This window comes from Prinia subflava, chromosome 2, assembly GCF_021018805.1.
Source record: "Prinia subflava isolate CZ2003 ecotype Zambia chromosome 2, Cam_Psub_1.2, whole genome shotgun sequence".
Classification (NCBI taxonomy): domain Eukaryota; kingdom Metazoa; phylum Chordata; class Aves; order Passeriformes; family Cisticolidae; genus Prinia; species Prinia subflava.
Window position 1 is genome coordinate 3,570,973 of NC_086248.1, and position 23,815 is coordinate 3,594,787.

Below are 23,815 nucleotides of genomic sequence, written 5' to 3' on the forward strand. Positions count from 1 at the left end.
CCCAAACCATTTGGTGATTCTATGAAATCTGACACTCCCTGAGTCTGAAAATATCCACAATCACATTCTTCTTCCCTGTGGGCATCAGGAACAAGCTGCCTCCCCACCCTCCTGTACAGACAGTCCCGTTCCATGAGGAATTTACTCTCGTTTTACTCTCAGGAGTCTTTCACAACAGCTTCCTCCATTTCTGTGGTGACTTTCTGCAGTCATTTACTGTCACAAAGGTCCCTGGCTACTTGTTACCTTAGCATCTTGTCCATGTAGGATTATCCTGATATATGGCTGCTATTGTCTCTAGCTGCCTTGTCCAAAAAAAAAAAAAAAAAAAGGATTTTATTTCTTTCCTTCAGTCTGATAATGCTTATCAGCTTTATCATAAAAGGTTTGTGGTGGAAGGGACCTTAAAGATCATGGTTTGACATGGTTCAGGGACAGTAATGAATTCCTCTTCTGCATATAATACCCTTCTTTCTTATTTTGTTTTGCTCCTAGGTGGAACACTGCTCACAATCTCCGGGATGGGCTTTAGCCGAAATCCTGCCCTGGTTTCTGTGTCAATGGACAATCAAACCTGTACAGTTACTCACCTGGAAGAAGAGACAGTTTGGTGTCTGACCCCGGCAGCTGTTAATTGGTCTGATGAGGATTCACGTGACATCTCTGTCAGAGTAAATGTAGCCATCAACAGTGGGTCACTTCAACAAGTTCTCTTTGCAAATAGGACTACCACTTTTAACTACCAAAGAGCTTTGACTCCCCTCGTTACTGCTGTTGAAACAGAAATCACAGATGGCAGCCTGCTCTTGAGCGTTCAGGGAACAAACATCACTGGATCTACAGCTAAGCTTGGACACAGTGAATGTCAGCTAGAGTTTCAACATGGCAACCAGTCTGCAATGTCTTATCAGTGCTCTTTGCCACTGAACAGCCTGGAACCTGGGACTTTCCCCATCCAGGTCATCCAGAGGCAGCTGGGATATGCTCAAGTGACAGCAAGGCAGCAGACCCTCACAATAACTCCACAGATAACCTCCATATTCCCATCACAAGGATCAATCTGTGGTGGGATGTTGCTCACTATCTCTGGTGTTGCTTTGAAGTCCAGGAGGAATTTGGTACAGGTCATCCTGGAGAGTAATTATTCCTGCAAGATCCAGAAGTCTGATAATGACTCCATCAGTTGTGTTGTCCTTCCAGGGGCCCACCCTTTGTCCCCTCAGTGGCTGGCTGTGGCATCCCGGGCTCTCAGTGTCACAGTGGTTGTCAATGGGGTCCGCAGTGTGTGCCTTGGGGACTGTACCCTCCACCTTCATGAGCACTGGACCCCCCTGGTGCATCTGGTGACCTGGAGGACCAATGGGACATTCACCCATGTGACAATCAAAGGACAGAGGTTGGCATGGCAGGGTGACAGCCCCGTGGTACATGTGGATAGCAGCACTGCCTGCAAAGTGACTTTCTGGAACGAGACCATCATCGAGTGCCAGACAGCCTGCCTGGCCCCAGGGGAGCACAGCATTTCCATATCCAGCAGGAAAAGTGGCCGTGCTTGTTTCAGAGGGACATCCAGCATTCTCACCATCCTGCCCTGGGTGTACCAGTTTTACCCACGGAATTTCAGCACCAATGGGGGAGGCCTGCTCAGCTTAGCTGGGCTGGCTCTGAAGGGAAAGAGGATGACTTCAGTCCTCATAGACCATGGCCCTTGCCTCATTGTCAACATCACCTGTGTGTTCATCCAGTGCACGGTGCCTCCGGGGAAAGGCATGAGGGCTCTGAGCCTGAAAGTAGATGGACACTCCTATTACCTTGGAACAATAACTTACAGTGAGGAATTTACCCCAGCTTTCCTTTCACTTGTTTCCACTGGTCTCCTTTTGACTTTGACAGTATCACAGGTCACAGAGATGGACATTGTCCACGTGTTCATTGGAGATTTTCCTTGCAGTGACATCACCGTCACTCGCTCCACGTTGCAGTGCACAGCTCCTCTGCTCCCTGTGGGCGAATACCCTGTGTTGGGCCTGGATATTCCCAGGGGATGGGCTTCCTCCAAACTGACGTTCTCTTCTCATCTGGCAGTGACAGCTGCACGTCACAACTGGGGTAAGTCATGGAGGGCTGCTGCAGTTCCTCCACAGGGTTTTGTGTGAGGCATTGCAGTAATGGGGGCTTTTTGTCATGAAAGCAAAAGTTATGAATTAAAAAAAATACTTTTGTTGACAGCTGGCTGTCAGGCTCTGTCTTAAATCCCATTTTCTATTCTTTTCTAAGGTGGCTTGAATGGAGGACAAGTTTACCTGCATGGAACTGGGTTTTCCCCAGGGAACACTTTGGTCACAGTCTGTGGCACCAGCTGTGAACTCCTGGGCAACACGACAGTGACTGAGCTGAGCTGCCTTGCCCCACGCCTGCAAGGTCAGTTAAAACTCAAAACTGTCATTGTGTTAAAAATATCCCCTAAAATCTTGACCCAAAATGGGGGGTCCTAGTGAATCTCATCCCAGGGGAACAAGGAGCAGCTGTGGAGAGAGGAATTAACATAGCACTGACAAAGTTTGAACTTGATGATCTTGGAGGTCTTTTCCAACTGTAATTATTCCATGAATCTATGACTTCTGTTTGAGAACTCAGTCTGAGGACAGATGGAGTCAGGGTGAGTTTTTGTGTCAGTGGCCATGGACGTTGGACTAGATACAGCATGTGCCTGTGGCCACACTTGCATGACACCAACATTTCCTGACAGCAGTTATTCTTTGGGAAAGCTGACCCATGTAAAACATGCATATGGACTGCAGGGTTGGGTACCCAAGCACCTCTTAGCCCTCATGACCATCTTAATGAATTAAGCTCCCTTAAATATCTTTTCTTCTGAGTAAACAGTCTCAAGTTGCACCAGGGAAGTTTCAGTTTAAATAGTAGAATTTTTTTTTCACATGAAGTGTTTTCAAGCTTTGGAAGGCAGTGCCCAAGAAAGTGGTGGAGTCATCATTCCTGAAAGAGCTAAAAAATTGTGTGGATGTGGCACTTGAGGACATGGTTTAGTGGTGAACATAGTGTTAGTGAGATGATGGCTGGACATGATGATCTTAAAGGTCTTTTCCAACTTTAACAATTCTTTGATTCTGTGGCCACACACATTTTGTGTTTTGGTTATACGGTGGGATGGCCTCAGTGGGGTAAAGGTGAAGAAGGAAAAGGTTGAATGACTGGAAGGATTAAAAAATGATAAACCATGGCCAGTTCATTCCTTTGGGAAACTGGAGATGGGGATTTGACTTCCTTGAGAGGAGGATGGGGTCACTCATCATGACCAGAGCATCTTCCTTAACTAGGGAGAGACATGATGATCTCCATGTCTCTCAAGGAGAGAAATAACCCTGCATGAATTTGGAGCTAACTCTTCAAAATGAGCATTTCCTGGGACAAGATGTATTTCCTCCTTTTCCTACTGACAGCTCAGATCTGCAGGTTCCTGAGATCTGCAAAAGGCAGAATTTAAGACTTATAAATCTCACCTCTGAGCCATGTACCATTCCCCAAATTCTAGACATGGAGTATTCACCTTGGTGCTTGACTCTTTGGTGGAGTCCCCATCCCTGGAGGTGTCCAAGGAATGACTGGATGTGGCACTCAGTGCTCTGGGCTGGGTGACAGGATGAAGATCAGTCAAAGCTTAACCTTTGCAATCTTGGAGATCATTTCCAACCTAAATGATGCTGTGATTCAGGGATTCCAACACTCTTAATGTTGAAACTTAATGTTTCAGCTGCCTCATAGCTCTGAAGTTAGACAACATCTGAGGTCTGCAGAAATATTTTCTGTTCTGAGGCTGTCCAGACATCCAGTACCTAGGTGAGCAAAGATCCATGACTTCTTATTTTTTGTGGATATGAAAGAAAGCTGGTAAGTTAGGGTGTCCATCGGGGTAAATTTACAGGGGTTTGTTCAAAGGTGTGTGGAATATCCATTCTCCAAAACAGAAGTTGAATAAATTATTTGCCAAGAAACCACCCCAAATGTGAAATTTAACATTCTTTTGAGCAAAGATTGGTGCAAGAGGCATCCAGCTGTTCTCTTCAGCCTCACTTATTCCCAAACTCTAAATTTACTCCTGTCATTTTGAATGGTTCCTTTCAAAGAATTCCAGAAAGATTTGGTTGAAAGAACCTTAAAGGTCCCCTAGTTCCAACCCCCGTGCCATGAAGAATACAAAGAAAAATGGAAGGGAGAAAGAAAGATAAAGGGCTTTAAAACACAACCACAAGTACTCAAAAAGAGACACCAAGAGGGCATAAAAAGTTCAGTTTTCTCTGTTTTAACCAAGGCCCAGGCACAGTCCACAAAACTGCTGGTTATTTAAAATAGAAACAGACATGGTGCTAGAATGCTGGAAAAAAATGAAGCACAAAAAGGGGCATCCTGATTATTTCAAGGAGAATAGCATACTAAAATTTAATCACATTGATCCAAACTGTGTTCAGAACTCACTGAGTGGTTGGTGGCAGAGGGAGCCTGGGGAAAGCAACCTGACAGGCAGGACCACGATGCTTGTTCCTGTCACTAGATGTCAGCAAGTGAATGTTGATCCCTGTTGTGTCTGAAGAGAAAATGCAAAGGAAGCGTTGCCTCACCCTCTCTCTCCTGCCCCGGGTTTTGCAGCCTTGCCAGTTTCACCAGTCGAGTTGCAAAATATTTGTTAATTAAATATTTACAAACAAATATATATATTTATTTCTTTTCTTAAAAAAATAAAGATCTTTTTGCAGACTGCTCAAATCTGTGTTTGTCAGCCTCTTTGTGCTCCCTGAGACAGTTGTACTCAGCTTGTGCACACCTACATCTGGCATGGGTGAATCTGTACACTGAACAAGATGCTTTCCTGGTACTTTTCCACCTAATGCTTAATATTTAAGGACTTTTAAAAAAAATTTAGTTATTTTTATTCAATATTTCAGGTTTTAACCCTGCCCCCACCACATTTAGGGTGCTTTAAGTTCAGTAACTCCAGTCTCATCTCATGGTTTACACCGTGCTGTTTGCCTGGGGAATTTTGCCACTTGGCGCTGGCACAGCCAGTGCTCAGACCTTTCTTGCACTGCCTTGGCCACATGGGAGAGGTGGCAAAGAGATTCCAGGGATTCAGGACTGTGAAGGAAGGGGAAGGAGAGGTCTGTGGTGCCTCAGGGCCCCTCAGTGTTGTGTCCAAGTTGGATATTTGTCTGACCTCTCCCAGCTTGGCTGGCCAAACTGGCTGACGTGAAGGGTTTAAGCTGCATTTCTTCTGTCACTGAGGGCTGTGAAGCAGAACCCCCTCTCCTCTGGCACTGTGGGATGTCAGGTGGCAGTGGCTGCCCCGGGTCTCAGTGCTGGGTCATGTTGTGTCTGGCTTGCCTGAGATTAGAGATGTCCACATGGGAATCCCCAGCCTGTCCGTGCAGCTCTCTCATGTGATCCAATCCATAGGGCAAGGCTCTGCAGGTAGGACGTGTGACTTCTTTGCTTCTTTCCCTTTGAGCAGGAGGTTTTCAAAGAGATGAGGAATTGCCAGGCTCAGCAGGATCCCTCCCTAAGCCTTCCCCATGGGGCTTTCCTCAGTAAGGGGCGTTGAGCGGGGTCGCAGCGAGGTTTTGGTTTGATCACTGGCAAGAGCTGGGCATTTTACTGAGATATGCTCAACCCCGAGCACAGGGAATGGGAATGCAGGACTAGACTCTTTTGTGAAAACTGTTGTCTTTTGCAAGATGCAGAAAAATCAATTCAGAAAAGAGCTAAAATTTGATTTTCAGCCTTAAAGCTTAAAAAAAAAAATTAACAAGATTAAATAAAATTAACAAAACCTCACTGCCTTCAAGGAAAAACAAAACCAAAAGAAAAATGCTCAAACTAACCCATGAGTCTTTAAAGGTAAAGACATAACGGGCTTGATCACCATGCCTGGAAGGGTTCAAAAGCCATGTAGATGTGGCATTTGGGGCCATGATTTAGTGCTGGGTTTGGCAGTGCTGGGGGAATGGTTTGCCTCAGTCTTAGAGGCTTTTCCAACCAAAATTATTCTATGATCCTGGAAGCTCTCCCTTTCTTTGGCTCTTGTTTTGTTGCTCGTGTTGCTGCACAAGTGAAAATGCAGTTGTAGATTCTGTTCGGCTCAGGTTAAATTTACAGAACATGTGGTTAATGTTTGTGGGATGGGGTTGTGCTCCTGTGAAAGACGAGAAAACTGGCAGGAAGATTGAGACAGGTGAGAAAATAACTGGTTATTCCTCTAAGGTGATATTAGGGTAAATACCATGTACAATTTTGCCAGTAAGCCGGTCCCTGAGATTTTATGTTTTACATTAAGGTGAAGGTAAGGAGCACACCTTTAAAAGGAGGTGAACTAATAAGAGGATGCATCAGGATAAAAGCTGAGCCTGATTTTCCTGGTTGCATCAGCTTGCTTAGAATAACAGGTCTGACTTCAGGGTTTTGATGTAACAGTTCTTGGGATCTTGGTTGGAAGGATGCTGGAGCTGGCATTAACCAGACTCCTCTGGTAAAAGTGGATGTTTGGGGAGGAGGATTTAGATTGAAAGCTAGAAATGAGACTGGTTTAAAAGGATATGTGGTTCTGTGGAGCTCTTTGGGGCAGGAGGAGAGAGAGGAATGAGTTTTGGTTCTAACAAGGAGATGCACTGAACCAGGAAAATGGGAACTAGAGACAGGGAAATTTGGGGATTTGTATGAGAAGAAGCAGAAGATACAAAGAGGGTCTGTTGTGGTGTTGTGGCAACTGGGACCTCAGCAGAAGCCAAGGCCTCTGATGTTAATCATGGAGACCAAACCAAAGGATCCAAACAGTCCCTTCTACCTTTCAAATCCAGAAATGAAGTTAATAGGGGGAAATAAAGCATACTTATTACATGGCAGGAATGTTCTGACAGTGAGATCTACCAGGCATTGGAACAGATGCTTGAAAGCCACCTCTTGGGACTTCTGAAACCTGTCTGTGTGAAATGAATGTCCCACAGGGAGCATTTCTTCACAGGCAGAGGTTCGACTCGATGACCTTAACAGGCCTCTTTCTCCTGTCCTCTTTATTAACTTTTTTTTTTTTTTTTAATTCTTTGTCTTCCCTGCTAAGCACATGTTGCTGCTCCACAGTCCTTTTTGTGAGGGGTGGATAACCAGGGATGTGAGTTTTGGCACTGGGACTCCTTGGGCAGTTCTTCAATCAATCCCCAGCCGCCCTTGGAGCATCCTGTAGGTTTGAGCCTCATCACATGTCCAGCAGTTGTTATTAAACAGTGACCCAGAACAAAGGCCTTGTGCTGAGCATCCCAGGATCCTGGATTAAGCCAGAGTATCCCTCAAAGCCAGGGCTGGGGGTAGCCAGTCCCTAAGCCATCACCACCACACAGAGATTTGGCTGCCGCAGCGTCTGATCTCAAAAGAGAAGCTGTAACGAGCTGAGCGCATTCATCCCAGAGATGGGAATGCAGGTTTGATCTTTATAGGGAGTATAAAGCCTAAAGCAGCTTCATCCTGGGGTTTGAACACCAACCAATTAAGCAGGGAGAAGACTTGTGTCTCAGAACAGGCAGAAAATCCTTTTAGGATGTGCCAAAAGTGTGTTGAAATCTTTAGTTGATATTTTCTGCCTCAGTTGTGGTAGGAGACAATGACACCAACAGTACCAAGGGCTGTTTGTGTTTCATGGTTGGAGGAATGGGAAGGGAAAGGCCAAGACTTCCTCCTAAATGAATAAAGATATTAAAACTTCTGAGAGGAGGGAAATAGGAGGGCCCTGGAGAGCCCCAAGGAAGGAATGGGAAAAAAAATCACCTCTAAAAGTGATATCTCCATTTGATGGACAGGAGATGTGGGGTGTGGAGGTGAGATTTTTCTCTCCTTCCACCTGAGACAGAGAAAGCAATTTTAAGTTTGATTCTGGGGTGTAGAGATTAAGTAGGATTTGCTTGGATTTTGGTTCTTCTGATTTCTTTTCAATCCTTCACAGCCAGGTTCTAAAACTTAGATTTTATAAATTAATACCTTTGTTTGCCTGGTTTGAGTTAAAAATTATTTCAGCCATTGGTACATACAAAGCCTCCTGTTCCTACAGGCATGATAACCTTAGGATGAGGGCACTGCAGCACAGCAGAAATGCTCAATTTCCACATTTTGGGGTTGTTTAAAAAGTGCCAGACTGTTCCTGTGCTGAGCTCTCAGGGCTGTGTGGGAAACACCTTCTGGTGACCTACGTGAGCCAGGCAAGTTCTCTGACACAGCAGCAAAGTCTCGAGGAAAACAGCCCTGACATTCTGTGAGTAATTTCCAACATTCATCCCAAAACAGAGTTCAAGTGGTTTTCTGGATAGGAAAACTCTGCCATGTTCTTCTCAAGACCACAAAAGAAAACCAAAGCTCTCCTATAATGAATTGGTTCTGCTGCAGGGTGTTGTAAATGCAAGATCTTTGCAGCATTTAGTCTTCTTGGATGCTATTTATTTGTCAAAAATAAATATTTAGTGCTGCTTAAGATGCCCTCGGAACATCAGGAAAGACATAAGGCTTTTGTTGCAGTCATAGAATACCTGAAGTATCTCTAGACAAAATTTTTGGATAATAAAAGCAAAATCTGTCATTCTTTTAGGGTTCTCTGCCTATTACTTGTCTTAGATGTACGTGTTCAAGGCAGGGATTGTGTTTGGCTCTGTTTGGATGACAAGAAAATTTCCTCTGGATTTTGGGAAGGAAAGGAATTAGGCATATTACAAAATCTGTGAGCATGTGGTTAACTTTATCTTCTCATTCTAAATCCAGAGAAGAAAAATAGAGAAGAATTGTAAACTCTCTCTCTAAAGTTCAGAGCAGATGAACTGATGGGTTTTAATATTTCAAAAATACCTGAAATATTAAAGAGTTATAAACTCCTCCAAAATACCCCATATGAAATAATAAATTTTAACAAAACGTGATAAATATTTTAATATAAGAAATAGAATACTTTCATATTTTTAAAATTTTAACCCCCATTTTTTAGGATGGCTTAAGAGACAAGCCATTCATTGATAATAACACTTCCCCAACAAACAAGGTACCTTTTGAACAAATTAGAATTTACAAAAACAAATAGGAAAAAACCCTTTTCTTGATAAATTCCTATTGATTGGATTTGTGATGCTTAAGGAATACTCTTGGATGCTACAGTGCAGTCTGTCATACTGTCCATAGACCTTTTCAGGAGTTCATGACAACTGTTTGGTTATTTCAGGATTGATGAATATTCTCCGAAATATTCTCCAAAAGTCAGGGCTTTGAAAGAAACAGATTTAATGTCTGTCATGGTTTAATGCTTGAAGGATTCCTTTCTAAAATTGTTAAACCAAAATATTTCAACTAAATCTGAAATTTAGTGACAGTTCATAGTACTTTTTTTTTTTTTTTTTTTTTTTTTTTCCTGGATTTAGAATAAAAAAAAATCTAATTTCTGCTCACAGAATCACACTGAATCACTTAGGTTGGGAAAGACCTCCAAGACCATCAAGTCCAACCTGTGACTGATCCCCACCTTGTCACCCAGACCAGAGCATCGAGTGCCAAGTCCAGGCCTTCCCTGAACACCTCCAGGGATGGGGACCCCAAACCTCCCAGGGCATTGAATTCCAGTGCTGAACAGCCCTTTCCGTGAAAAAAAATCTTCCAGATGTTCACACCACTTGTTCTTTAAATAAACCTCCAAACAGCTGCTCCCGTTACAATTTTTACCTCATCCATGGAGACAAACTGGGACCACATCTCAAGTCAAACTCAGCTATAAAGCAAGGTGGGAGATCCCAGTTCCCACCAGTTCCCCAGGGGCCCTCCAAGCTGTGACGAAGTTTCCTCAAAAACTGTTTCTGGATTTCAAACTTATGACATATGTTAAGTTGTCACATCTCCTTAAAAGATGTGAAAAGTAAAAGTTTTGTGCCATATTTTTGAACTGTAAACCTTGTTCTATCTGCCCCAGAGGAAATGTCCATGCCTGTATTTAATCCCTTATGTCATCCCCTGTCTCTGTTAGCCTCGCTTGAATAAACACACGGAGTCAGGATTTTGGGAGAGAAGCAGCAGGAGAGAAGAAATCTCTGCCCTTTGTTTATCACTTCCTATTATATACTTTTAGAAAGGTGACCATGGATTGGAGGGTGGTATTCCCACCTCTCAACCACATTGGTCAAAGGCACTGTCACACAGCATCTCCTCTCCTTGGAGAGGAATGTCAAAACAATATCAATGTTTATAAAATACAGTTTGGTGTTTTCATGAAAGAGCGTGAGAAGGTGCAAACCTTCTACTTTAATATGAACGCTCAGCAAACTAGGAAAATCTCATGGTGACAATTCCCTTCTGGAGAGAGCAGTTTGATCCCAAAGACCATCCTGATGCTCAGGGCACAAAGGAGGTTACACTTTGCTCACACAAAGCAAATGGGGCTGAAGGAGCTGCACGGAGACCTAATTATCCTTGAAAAGGATGCACCTAAAGAGAGGCTGGCTGCACATCAGGACCCAAAGGATCATGGAATGGTTTGGGTTGGAAAGGACCTTAAAGTTCATTAAGTTCCTTGGGCAGGGACACCTCCTGCAAGGACACCTCTCAATACTAAAATATGCTCAACGTCAGCGGTGTTTCGGCTGCCCTGAGTTATTTTTCCTCTCCTGTCTTGCAGCCCCTTTGGCCATTCTCTGTGGTCTGACACACTCCTCTGCCAGCTGCCAAGAGGACAGAGCCACCTTTGTTGAGTGTGACATCCGAGTCACGGCGGGTGTCTCCCAGCACAGAGGGTCTGTGTCCTACCTCTACGCCTGCGGGGACGCCCCGCCCCGGGGGCGCTTCGAGGGGCTCTTTGCCAGGTTAGTGCCGTGAATCTCCATCATCCCGGTGGGTCCATCCACAAATAACACCCTCCCCCCAGTGGTTTTCCACTTTTTGCAGAGTTCTTCCAAGGGATGGGCTGAAGGAACCAACCCTTGATTCCCACGTTGGTGCCAATAGAGCAGTTGAGCCTCGAGACCACTAGAGAGCCCTGCTGGGTTGTGGAATTCATTCCCTGGGCCTATCAAAGCACCTCCAGTCCCCCCTCCTTCCCTCCTGCCTTTTTAAAGTGTTTGAGAGACATCAAAAAATCCATCTTGTAAACAGCCTGCTTTGTTCATTCTTAGGTTTTAATATTTATCTTCTGATCCAAAGCAACATCTGGTGGTTGCCAATGGGAAAAAAGATTAGGCATTATGAAAAGCAGGAGTCTTCTTTTTTTCTGTTTTCCCCCCCACACACTTTTTTTTTCTCTCTTTTTTCTCTTTTTTTCCCCACTCTGCCTTTCTTCAAGAACTTTCATGAGTAAAAAGTCACAGAGTAAATTCAACAGAATTTACACAGAGTAAATTTCAACAGTAAATTCAATGCAAGGGTGCTTATGCTTTGCAAATCCAAGGCCAAGCTGTCCAGGAATATAACTTGGAACTGTTGTCTTGATGGAGCAGTGAGGATTTATTCCTGCAGAACACTTACTTCTAGGGGTAAGTGGGATGTCTGAATTCAGGAATAAACAGGTGAATGATTGAAGGATTTGGTTTGGAAGGGACCTCAAAGTTTATCTAGTTCCAACCCCATGGGCAGGGACACCTTCCACTATCCCAGGCTGCTTCAAGCCCTGTCCAGCCTGGCCTTGGACAGTCCAGCCTGGCCTTGGACACTTCCAGGGATCCAGGGGCATCCACAGCTTCTCTGAGCATCCTGTGCCAGAGCTTCCCCACCCTCACATGAAGAATTTCTACCTGATCTCTAACCTAAATCTCCCCTCCTTCAGTTTGGAGCCACTCCTCCTTGTCCTATCACTCCACGCCCTTGTGAAAAGTTCCTCTCCAGGCTTCTTGTAACTCCCCTTTAGATACTGGAACAAGCAGAACAAAACTTTCCAGAAGTTATCTAGTAGAAAGAGAACTAGAATAGCATTGCAATGCATTGCCCATGAGCTGCTGTACGTGGTGAACCCAGTCCTGGCTGCTGCATCTTGCCACAGTCCAGCTATTTCAGTGGAGTTGCAGAGATTTGATCCTCATCCTGGCCTGATCCTGATTCACCAGAGAGAGCTCTGGATACCCTGGATTGAGGGGAGAAAAAAACCCCAACTGGCATTTACAGTACAAAGGCAACAAGACATGAATTGTACTTTTTAAAAAACTTGTTTAAAAATATAAAAATAGAAGTTTCCAACTAAAATGAATTAAAAAAATATTTACACAGTTGTGACACCTCTCTGTGGGTCTATCCCTTCCTCCTCAACAGTTTTTAAATTTGATCTAGATTTCTTCAGGCCTGGACTCTTAAGGAAAATTCTTCTCAGTTTTGAGAAAATCAGTGTTAGGCAGAAAGAAATTATTTTCTTGCTGAAGAGACAGAGGGCAGAATTCTGCCCTGATCTGTACAACTGGCCAAGTGTCCAAAGCCACACTCTGCATTGGTAATGTCCCCAGGAGATGAGGTGTACAGATCTTTTGGAGAAGACAAAAGTAAGGAGACTTGGAAGGGGGCAAAAACAAAGTAAAATTAAACTAATTCAATCAGTTCTACTGCTCCCAGAATGATTTGTTTTAAATCAAGAAACTCAAGGAGCCTTACCTTGTCTTGAAATTTGGCTTTTCCTCACATCAGTGTAACCCCAATCCAGAGAACCAACAAACTTGAGAGGGACAGGACAACTCCACATGTGTTTCTTTCCTCCTTCTTTTTCCCTGAGTATCAAAATTGTGCTCAGCTCTTCACTGATTAAAAAATGCATCTTCAATGCTTTAATAATAATAATAATAATAATAATAATAATAATAATAATAATATAATATGATTACTTTTTTCTTGTTCCTTTTCTTGATTTGGGCTGCCACTGTGGAGAAAGTCCCCAAGTCCTTTTACTGACTGTCTGTTTGTTGTTTTCACTGTGGTTTTTAGTTTAATTTAACTGTGAATGCCCCAAAGACAGGGTTTATTATTCATGCTGGGAATCTTATCAGAGAGAAATTTCTGAATGAAATCAACTTTTTTTTACCAACTATTTTTCCATTTTTCCCACTTCTTCAAGGTCTTTCTTATTGCTTTAACTTTTCACTCTATTGTGCTCATGCTTATCTTTTAGTTGAAAATTAAAACTTAGGCTGATATTTTTTCTAGTGAATTTATTTCTAAATTAAAGGGAAGTTTATTTCTTGCTAAAGGGAATTAAGGGCAAAGACTTTTTGTTTTCAAAAAAGTTTCCTGATTTGAGAAATCTGAGAAGAAATAGAAGGAAAAAAATGAGAAGTTTGAATCACAAAAATTAACTTATTTTAGAACTTCTGAAAACTGTTTACCTCATTTCAGTTCAGAAAAATATTTAATTTTAAAGTATTAATTGAATTTGCAGGAAAGTCTTAGAAAATTTAAAATTTTCCATGAGAAAAGAACTATTTTGAGGATTCCTGCAATAATAGATATTGATTGTTTTGATTATTATTATTAATAATAATAATATATGCATTTTAGTTCTGTGCAAATGCTCAAGAGTTAAGACATTTGTCCCAGGATGAGGACAAAACTACTGAAGTAATTCCTGGCTTAAGTGCACACTGAATCTCTCCTATTTTTCTTACTAATTTTATAGAATCATAGAATAGTTTGGATTTGAAAGGATCTTAAATCTCATCTCATTCCACCCCCTGCCACAGCCAGAGACACTTCCAGGCTGCTCCAAGTCCCATCCAAGCTGGCCTTGGACACTTCCAGGGATGGGGCAGCCACCTGGACAATGTTTTTCAGTGGTTTAAATAAATATTTTCTTTATGTAGTCTGTACCACAGCCCATCCTTTATCAGCTCATAGTGGCAGAAGCATATTCCTTAAAAGATTTGTAGGTTTTGCCATTAACAACACTCATATCAAGGTATATTCCTGAATTCCATTTAATATTTCCCTCCTTTTCTTGCATTTCCTTTAAACATTGCAATTTGTTAACAGTATTTCAGCATGTGCTTGCATGAGGACAGAAAGGAACTGGGTCTTCTTACAAGCAAAGCTTATTTACTTTTTGGAAAAAAACCCTGTGAAAACTACTCAAATGTCTTTGTAGTGATTTGACTGTTTGGGGAATTGTGGCCATGCCCTGCACCCAGCTGACCCCCATCCCCTTCTGCCTTTAAAACTGTTGATTATTTAAGAGGCAGTTTCTTCTTGGAGCTTTAAAAAGTACTCTGCAGTCTTGAAAGATAGCCCAGTCCACTGAATTATTGTGCAGGACAAGATTAGTTCTCAAAGTGTTGCTATCAAAAGCAAGCACAGTTCCCCAAGGCTGGGTTGTGATTATTGATACAGCAGAGGGAAAAGTTCATTTAAATATAAAAATAAAAATTTGTTGTTAAAAGGGTTCAGCAACTTGCAAAGGCACTTTTTTGGTGGAGGAGGGGGGGTATTTTTGTGGTTTTTAATGTGGCTGATTTCTTTACCACTTTAACCCTGAAAAAGGGCAGCAAAACAAACAGCCCCTAAATGCAGATCAGAGAAGGGCTCTGATGGCAGAGTGAGCTGCTGCATCCAGCAGGGAACTTTAAAATCTTCAGGGTCATCAAACCACTCTGATCATCACCCTCCCAACAAAGCTCTGAGTCCTGGCTTTCCAGTTGGGTCAATTTTGGAAGAGCTGTGGGCAAGGGAGGTGTTTCACCCCTTCTTCTCCACTCTCATGGGACCCCACCTCCAACAGTGTCCAGCTTTGGGGTCCCCAGCACAGGAGGGACAGGGAGATGTTGGAGTGAGTCCAGAGGAGGCAGGATGATGATCAGAGGGATGGGGCAGCTCTGCTGTGAGGAAAGGCTGAGAAAATTTGAATTGTTCAGCCTGGAGAAGAGGAGGCTGCAGGGAGAACTTAGAACACCTTTCAATGCCTAAAGGTACTCCATGAGATTTGGAGAGGGACTTTGGATAAGGGCCTGGAGTGACAGGGGAATGGCTTCAAATTGACAGAAAGTAGATTTTTGTGAGTTATTAGAAAGGAATTCTTCATGTGAGGGTGAGGAGGCCCTGGCACAGGGTGCCCAGAGAAGCTGTGGCTGCCCCTGGATCCCTGGAAGTGTCCAAGGCCAGGCTGGACAGGGCTTGGAGCAACCTGGGAGAGTGGAAGGTGTCCCTGCCCATGGCAGGGGGTGGGACTGGATGAGCTTTTAGATCCTTCCAGTCCACCCCATTCTGATATTCTAGTCCCAGAAACACTTTATGGGGTTTTCAGGAACCTGAAGGACTCTTAAAATCCTGATCCTGCCTATCTGATCCTCTGTTTCATTGAGTAAATCATGCTGTGAACTCTGTGCTTTCCTAGCTATTCAGAAAAGCGATGATTTTTGGGTTGTGCTGGTGTTGCTGTAACTCCTCTCCTTTCTCCTCACCTTCCTACAACTTGCCAATGTGAATGTGGTGATGGGATGGGGAGGAGAGGCAGAAGTAGCAATGGCCCAGAGTCACAGAATCATTTAGGCTGGAAAAGACCTCTGGGATGAAGTCCAGCCATTAACCCTGCACCACACTTTGCTCACCACTAAACCATATGTTGAATCCCATAGCTCCCCACAATGAAACACTACCCAAATCAGCAAGTGTCAGCAGCAAAACCAAGGGAAAAAATGCTTCTCTCCCACCTTGTTTTCTATTACTTCTTCCCCCTATGCAAGGGGAGGTTTTAGAGCAAATGTCTGCTGGTGTAACTGGCACATATATCGAATCTGCTTAGTCTGGGCTGTTAAGTAAGTTTAATTAATTTACTAAGTTAATGTTCCAGTGTTAGCAACAAAGCATCATTGCAATCAGCTGGGTAGCAGGAATTGGAACCCCTAAATGAGCTCATTTTTTCACAGTTGGAATTAGGGACCAGTTAGCCAGTTGTGTGGTTTTTTCCAATTTCTCCCCTTGCCCTAGGGGAGTTGCAAGTTATTCATTCCCCATTGCTAAGTGTGAGTAAGATGGGGAGGGGGGAGACACAAACAAACCCTACTCCTTGTAGGAGTCCATCTTTGCTCCCAACACTGCTGATTCCCTCCCTGTTGTCTGCACTTATCCGCCTGCCTTGGTCCTAGAATGGCATTCATTCCTGTTTGTGATGGTTTGGGGAAGGAGAAAAGCATCGCTGAGAGATATTTACTGCATGTATTTTCATCCTGAGTGTGTGCAGATAAAGGGGGGAAAAACAAATAAACAATAAAAGAATGGAAACAAAATTACCGAAATTTGCAAAGTTTGACAAATGGTGGCCAGGAGTTGCCACAAGCTAATGGCTTGCAATGATTAATAAGAGTAAAAATAATTGCATTTCATTAAGATTGATGACACCCCATTTAACCTCCCTTCTCGTTTCAGCCCTAAAGTGGAAAGAGATGAAGTTCTCATCTATAATAGCTCCTGTAACATTACCATGGAAACTGAGGCAGAGATGGAGTGTGAGGGAGCTAATCAGCCAATTACTGCCAAGATTACTGAGATATGGAAAAACTGGGGCCAGAACACTCAGGTATAATCAAATCTTTTTTACAGACTGATTCAAACAGCTTAAAATTAAATTTGTAATATTGTGTACATTTAAAGGGGGGCAAGAAAAAAAAAACAATTTAGGCTGAGCAGCAGCAATATATAATATTAAATGCTTTCCAACTTTGAATAGCAGTTCTAATGCAGCACAGCTGAATTAATGGTTAACTATGCCTAATCATGTATTTTATGAGACATAAATGAGCTTTACCTTATTTTCTGAACAATGTATATATTTGTTAACACTCTCTACCTTTTTTTTTTTAATATAAATTCAATTCTGTTCTAAAAATGTTATTTTCTGTTCAGCAGAAATCTTAGCCATGAGGTACAGTTCCAGCTCTCTGGCAGAGACTTAGCATTCAGTGCAGCCCTGGTTATATTTGATTTTTTTGATGCTTTTCAGTAGCTGAAGGAAAATGGGACAGTCTTTCCAGTGCTGTCTGTGAGTAGAGCAAGAAAAGAAGACATATGCCAAGAGTTCATGACAAAAAAGCTATAATTCTGAACCAGCATCGATTTTAAGAGTTGATATTTAAAAATGTCATTGCTAACCTGAAAGGTCCTGTTAGAGTCCTCACAGTTTTGTGGAGGGGGTTTTTAGCCACCTGTAAGAAGAAATTTAGAGGGTTTGGATATTTGTTGAACACCAATTATCCCCTTTTCACCATCCTTTCCTAAAGGAGCAGCTCCTGAGATGTGGTGGAGACTTCCTGAATACAGGGATGTGTGAGTGGGAATAGTTACACACTTATAATAAAAACCAAACGCTATTTTTAATCTATTAAATAAAATTTTCACACAGTCTTTCAGCATAGTTTAGGAAAACAAAACTCATTTGCTCAGCATCAGTGTTAAAGCTACCACAGTGATTTCTAACTCTATCTGCAAAGAGATTTCCTGTGTTTAAGGACTTTAAATTTACTTTGCCACTCCAAAAAGTAGCTGCAGTACCCTAGCAGGGTAATTTTGGTGCATTTCTAGTGCTGAATTCTATATTTAGTTTTAGATATCTGAAAGAGTTTATATTTAGGAGTCTCTGATACTTACAGATCTGCCTGACATGAATATTACTATTGTGGTGGAGTATCCTAAATGACAATTCCTTGCTTCTGTTAGGCCTGTCCTTGGTCTCTGAAGAAATGTCAGATGCAGAATGTTACCTATTAAGGTTCAGTTGTTAGTTATGGTACCTCAGTGCCCAGCTAAGGAGAAAAACAACCTTCAAAATTGTTTATTGGTGACTGCAGGAGTGAAGGGAAGTGCTCAGATAAGTGCCCAGTGCCCAGAGATCAAATGATAACTCCTCCTTACATTCCTGTTTTCCTTCCCAACTGGGATAAGGGCATCTCCAGAGCCCCAGAGCCTGGGCTTGGAGGGATAATCCCTGCTGCTGTGTGTGATCTGGGCATCCAGCTGTGTCACAGGTCCTGCAGCCCCAGTGGTGACAGGTTGTCTTTTGACTCAGGTGGCAGCAAGAAGAGGAAGAAGCTTCGAGGTTTATCCTTGCTGTGGTTTTTTTACTCAGAGTAGGGAAAAACCAAGGAAGTCCTAAGTGTCCTGAATGAACAAATTCATTCAGAGCAGGATGAAAACAGCAGCACTTTAGAGCTGGGATTTGCTGCTGCTTAATGAACCCAGTGGGCACTCGGAATCATTTTATCCCTCTTCCCAAAACTGGCTGGGGCGAGCAGAGGTGGATGGGTGAGGAGTTCAGATAAATGGCTTCAATTTTGGTCCCTTCCTGGCTGACAGCATCCTGTGAAGATTTACGACCTGGTGCAGCGCATGCATGCTTCACTGTGGAGGTTTAAATCATGTCATGTGAACTGGCCTTACCTTTCCTGTGGAAAAAATGGTCCCCAGGTTCAGCACTAAGCAGTGAAATGCATTAATAGCACCACGTGCCTTAGGATAATGGTGCTATTAGCAGGCAGCACAACTCTGAGTACAAGTAATGGGGCTGCATCTCTTTATAATAACATCTGGCACTTCTCTTGCATGCTCATGCAAGGATCTCAAAGCACTCCATAAAAAAGGGGCATGATCCTGTTCTCAGCACAGCTGCACTGCTCAGTGGTTTGTTTTTTGCTTCCTCTGCTGCCAGCTGAAGGATGCCCAGGCAGGCCAAGAACTCAGCCCAGATGGGTGCTGAGATTTGGTGATGATGGTGGAGCAGCATTAGCTCCACAATAGTGTTGGAAGTGAAAATGTAGAAAGGCTGACAGAGACTTGTGGCATGGAATGAGTGGGCACTGGCAAGAAGAGATAACAGCCTTGGCTGAGAGCAGAAAAAATAAATAAATGGAATGTAAAATGGTGGTACTGGGAACTTGAGCCTGAGAGGTGCAAATGGTGACACCACTAAACCTGCCAGAGTTCAAGGTGCATTTGGACAAGATTCTTAGGCACAGATTGGAGCTCTTAAGGTTGTTCTCCAGAGCCAAGAATTGGCCTCAATGATCCTTGTGTGTTTCTTGCAACTTAGGATATTCTATGATATACCTGTTATCCTATGACACAGTTTTTAGAGTATTTTTTCATCAGTTATATTATTTAAACAACTGCATTTTCTGGTAGGTGCTGCAAAATCCATCACTCAGTTTTTGTCCTTTCAAATCTGGTCTCCTACCTGTTGCTTGCATGAATCATAGAATTCTTAGGGTTGGAAAAGACCTTCAAGAACATCAGGTCCATGGTTACAGTGTGAGCTGGGCTGAGATCTGAATCTAGAGGATTCCCAGAATCTCATGGAGTTTCCAGGTACCTGGAGATTGGGTATTTTCATGGCAGACTTAATGAAATTTCAGCTCAACTTGGATTTTTCCTAGGGTCTGATCTGTGCCACAGCACCACCCCCCAACCCCCCCACGAGAATAATTTTTATGATTTTCTTTAGAAACTGATTTAAGCTCTTGCCTCACTTTGTGTTTGAAGTATTTTGCCCTGTATGACTTAATTAGGTCACAAGAAGTAAGCAGCAGGCCTCTGCCCCACTGTTGCATTCAGCATCATTAGTGTTTGTAACTTGCTCTGTTATTATCTAAAAAGAGTTTCACAATTATTTTTATTTCAGTGTATAATGCAATTTAGCCCACTGAAAAGAAAGGGAGGGGGAAAACCCCAGCACTGATTGTATATCCCACAGGACTTAATTAGTTCACAGCTTCAAGAATGCTCTGGATAATGGGAAGACATGAATTAAATAATAAAAGGGGAAAAAAGAGTTCTAATGCTCACTCAGTACCTGTCCACATCCACCTTGGCTGCATAATGAGACATCAGCCCTGGTGACACTGATGAGATGTGCAAAACACCCCGAAAACACCAGCAGAGGATGCTCATGGGAGGGTTTGGCCAGTCTGTGATAACTCTGAACCCATTATGCTTAGTGAGCCTTCCAATTATTATTCCAGATCGCTGGACCAGACCTAATCATGATGCAAACATGCTGCTGGAGCAGCGCTTCCCTGCTCCCACTCCCCCTCCTCTGCTGGCCCACATCCGTGATGGAATATTTGGCAGAGGGCCCACGCCATGTATGAAATCAGCCATAGGGAAGCTGAACTGGTATCCCAGTGAATTCCCTGCAACCCAGCTCTCAAGGGGTGCCTGTTGAGGGAGAGGAGGTTAATAAAAAATAACTTGCCAGATAAAAATGCCATCCTGGCTTCTGGCTCCGCCTGGGTGTGCTGAGCTGCCTTGAGTTTGTTTTTAACAGGGAGTTAAGGGGAGGTCTTGAGATTGAAGGGGTGGTTTAGATTTTTGAGGCTCTGTGAATTCTTAGCTTGGTGACTGATACAGGGATAACTGCTTTGTTCACTTCTCATGAAAGAAAAAAATATAACCCCCTCACAAAAGCTTTGTCTAAGTTTTGTGCAGTCACCTCAAAAATCCTTTCTGTTCAACTTAATATAGTCAGGGCTATCTCTTCAAATCCCTTGGATTCCTCTGCAGATCTTACAGTCATTCCTCTCCTTCTTTTTTAACCTTCTTTTCCCTACTTACCATCTCTCTTGCCAAAGTATTTGGAAGTAAGGGAATCAGTGAAATGGTTTTAACCAGTGGAGATATTTGGTGATTTACAAAGGTGGCAAAACCTAGGCAGCTTTCAAGGAGTGTGGAAGGGTCTCTGGAAGCCCAGGGCACTCTGGGCATAAAGGGCTGGTCCTTTATTACTCACAGCAGGACTGATGAAAGGTCATAGATTGGTTTGTGTTGGAAGGGTCCTTAAAGATCATCTCATTCCAACCCCCTGCATTGGCAGGGACAGCTCCTGAGCGTGTTCTCCACCTGTGAGGGTTACAAGTGATGGGAGGTGACTCTTTTGCTCTCATTTTAGAGCTGTCCTCATGCAGTGTGGGTGTTTGATGGGTGCATTTTTGAGGGTGAAGGGCTCGTACTTGGCAGTCCATGAGGAAAACCACTTCAGCAGGCTGGGAGTATTTAGGCAGGGTAGGGATCACAGAGCCACAGAATGGTTTCAGTTGGAAAGAATCTTAAGAAGATCATCTAGTCCCAATCCCCCTGCTGTGGGCAGGGACACATTCCACTAAACCAGGTTGCTCCAAGCCCTGTCCAACCTGGCCTTGGACACTGCCAGAACAGAGCAGATTCCAGTTTGATATGGAGTTTGTTTGGAGGGTGTTAATAAAGCACCTCTTCTTCACTTGAGGAAGAATTATGATACAATATCATATTTAATTCCTGTGTATCCATTTAGAGAATGCAAAACACTAAGACTCAGTCTGGCCATGGGGATCACAGCTTACTGAGGTGTGGGGATAGTTTTTTTGATTTCTTAGCAAGTATCCTGATAGAAGCTGACTTTATGTTGTCTTGGGCTGTGAGTAGAGCTACTGAGTCCTTTGGCAGTACAACCAGCTAAAAATAACCATGTCACACAGAATGGGACATCAGGAGTAGGACTAGATGAAATTCCTCTACAATATTTTGTGTGTATTTTCATAAATACTCACATTTAACAGCCCAGCAAGCCCATCCTTGAATCTCCAAACTCCCTGTTTTCTTAACCTGTTATCTCAGTATTATTTTCAGAAGGAGGTGGGGAGTGCAATAAAACCCACCAGACCCTCACAGAAAAGAAGCAGCATAGTCCAATAAAAAAAAAAAAAAAACAAAAAACAAAAAAGAACTAATAAAAATAAATCCACAAAACCAATCTTGGGGTGCAGAGGCTGCTGGAGCAGAGAGGTACCATCTGCAAGGTTGTTAAGATGTAGAGAACCAAGATGGGCTCCCCAGTAACCACAGGCAATGTGAAGAGATAAATGGTTGACCCGAGCCCGTGTCAGGCAAGGATTGATGCCACTATCAGCCCCAGTGCCTTTGCAATGATTTTTTAAAAAATCTCTGATAGAGTGTGTTATCTAGTTACTGGCACGAGGGCAATGGCCTGGAGGCAGCTGGGAGGAGGGGGGAGGAAGAGGGAGAGGAGGGGAGAGAGAGAGAGAAAGGAAAAAAAAAGGTCATTCCAGGAGGACAATCTCTGTTGGACTAAATGAGAAAATAAGGGCCTTGCTCTGGAAGGAGAGGGTAAATAAATAAATAATAGCTAAAAGGGGCTGCTAGGGGTATGAGGAAAGGATAAGCAAAATTGTCTCTCCTCTTTTCCCTGTTTTTCTTTTGTTTTTAATTCTTTCTGATTATTATTATTTTTTTTCTTTTTTTCCTTTTAATGGGTTCAGCCTTGGGCTGCAGTGGGAAATTTAGGAGATGTGCTTGTGGTGTGGCTTTATTTTCCTTTAACATCTTGCTTCCTTATTTGAGGTTTAACTGTTTCCTCTCCTGCTGTCAGGTGAAAAATGAAGGCCTGAACTGTAACTTTCTCTTTCCCCCCACCATTGTGAAAGGCCTCTTCTTTTTATTTGCAATCCCACCATCTTTCTAATGGCTCTGAGGAGATGACTTCTTGAATTGTAAGTGGCTTTCCTCTTCCCTCTTCCCTCTACCACTCATACAGCTTCACTGAGAGGTGGGTTGGGAGCCATCCCCAGGATATCCTAGGATGGAATGCCAAAATCCCCAGGAGGAGATGCCAGTCCCACCTCAAAGCTTTTCCATGTGCATTTAAAAAAACCTGTGTGAAATCAGAACTGAACATGGCATAGTTTAATGAGAACCATTTTCCTTTTCCTCCCCTCCATTCATGCCTGCTCCAACCCTTAAGAGAAACAGATTTGGAGTGGAAAGTGCCATTTTGGAAGTGCTGCTCCAGGGAGCAGAAAGCAAATCTTTCCCTTCCTGTACAAAAGGAAGGCTCCAGTACAGGTCCAGAGGGTGTGGGGAAGCTCCCTGAGTGACTTGGGCTCGTGTCCTCTCCACTTGCTCCCAGGCACTTGTACAGAATGCTGCTGCCACTTTTCTGTTTAATTATGAGAGAAACTCTAATTGACTCCTTCAGCAATTCAGCATTTTGGAGGGGGAAGGATTCTCTGTGTTTGAAACCACAGCTTTGGTTCTCCATCTGTGGGACATGGTCTCACAGAATGGTTTAGGTTGGAAAGGTCCTTAAAGATTTAGGTCCTTCCACTTAAATGGGGTGTCTCAAAGTCCAGTTCAGTCTGGCTTTTTCTCAGTTTGGGAGAAGGGAGTGGCAATGTTGGATGCCTGGGACCGTGCTCAGCTTTGGACTCTGGGTGAAATTGGAGGATGCCTTGTACCTTTTCCATCTGCCCTTCTTGAATTTGATGGGAAAAGGGCTGAGCAACATGGGGACACACCTAGCCCAGGCTTGATCTGCACTGGAGCGTGGCTTAACATATCTGATGCCCCTGTGTGGTGTGATGTGGGGTAAAGATGTGGCCTTTCAGCCCCTTGTGTCACCAACAGAGGACTGTCACCCCCTGACTTGTGTCCTCTCCCCAGTCCCTAACAGAGCAGCACTGTGGGCTGGATGTTCCACACGGTGTTTCCTGTGTACCCGAGGCATTGGCTGACCTACAACCCCTTCCCAAATATTTCTGGGGTCTGGCTCAGCACCCAGCAAGGACTGGGAACGTGGTCACCCTCTACTGAAATCTGGGAGATTTCAGTGGCATAGCCTTGGCCAGAGTGGGATCATTGGGCCACGGACGTAGGTCTAAAATTCTGAGTCTGTTGCCTGGCTTGTCCTCTTGCCATGAGGGCAAGATCAGGTGTCCCACCCCATCCACGAGAATGGGGATTCACTTCTCACAGAAATGAGAAGAAGCCTTGGATAAAGTGTGTGGGAGGGGAACAC

The 23,815-nt window shown here is 43.4% G+C and overlaps 1 protein-coding gene across 2 annotated transcripts in view; it reads left to right on the forward strand.

Annotated features, from left to right (window-relative positions):
- PKHD1 (PKHD1 ciliary IPT domain containing fibrocystin/polyductin) overlaps positions 1-23,815 on the forward strand; it is a 247,190-nt gene that overhangs the window by 38,704 nt on the left and 184,671 nt on the right. For both annotated transcript variants that reach the window (XM_063423458.1, XM_063423452.1), the window contains exons 32-35: positions 496-2,109; positions 2,278-2,421; positions 10,700-10,883; positions 16,405-16,555. In XM_063423458.1, the coding sequence (XP_063279528.1) occupies positions 496-2,109; positions 2,278-2,421; positions 10,700-10,883; positions 16,405-16,555 (2,093 nt within the window). The remainder of the gene's footprint in view (positions 1-495; positions 2,110-2,277; positions 2,422-10,699; positions 10,884-16,404; positions 16,556-23,815) is intronic.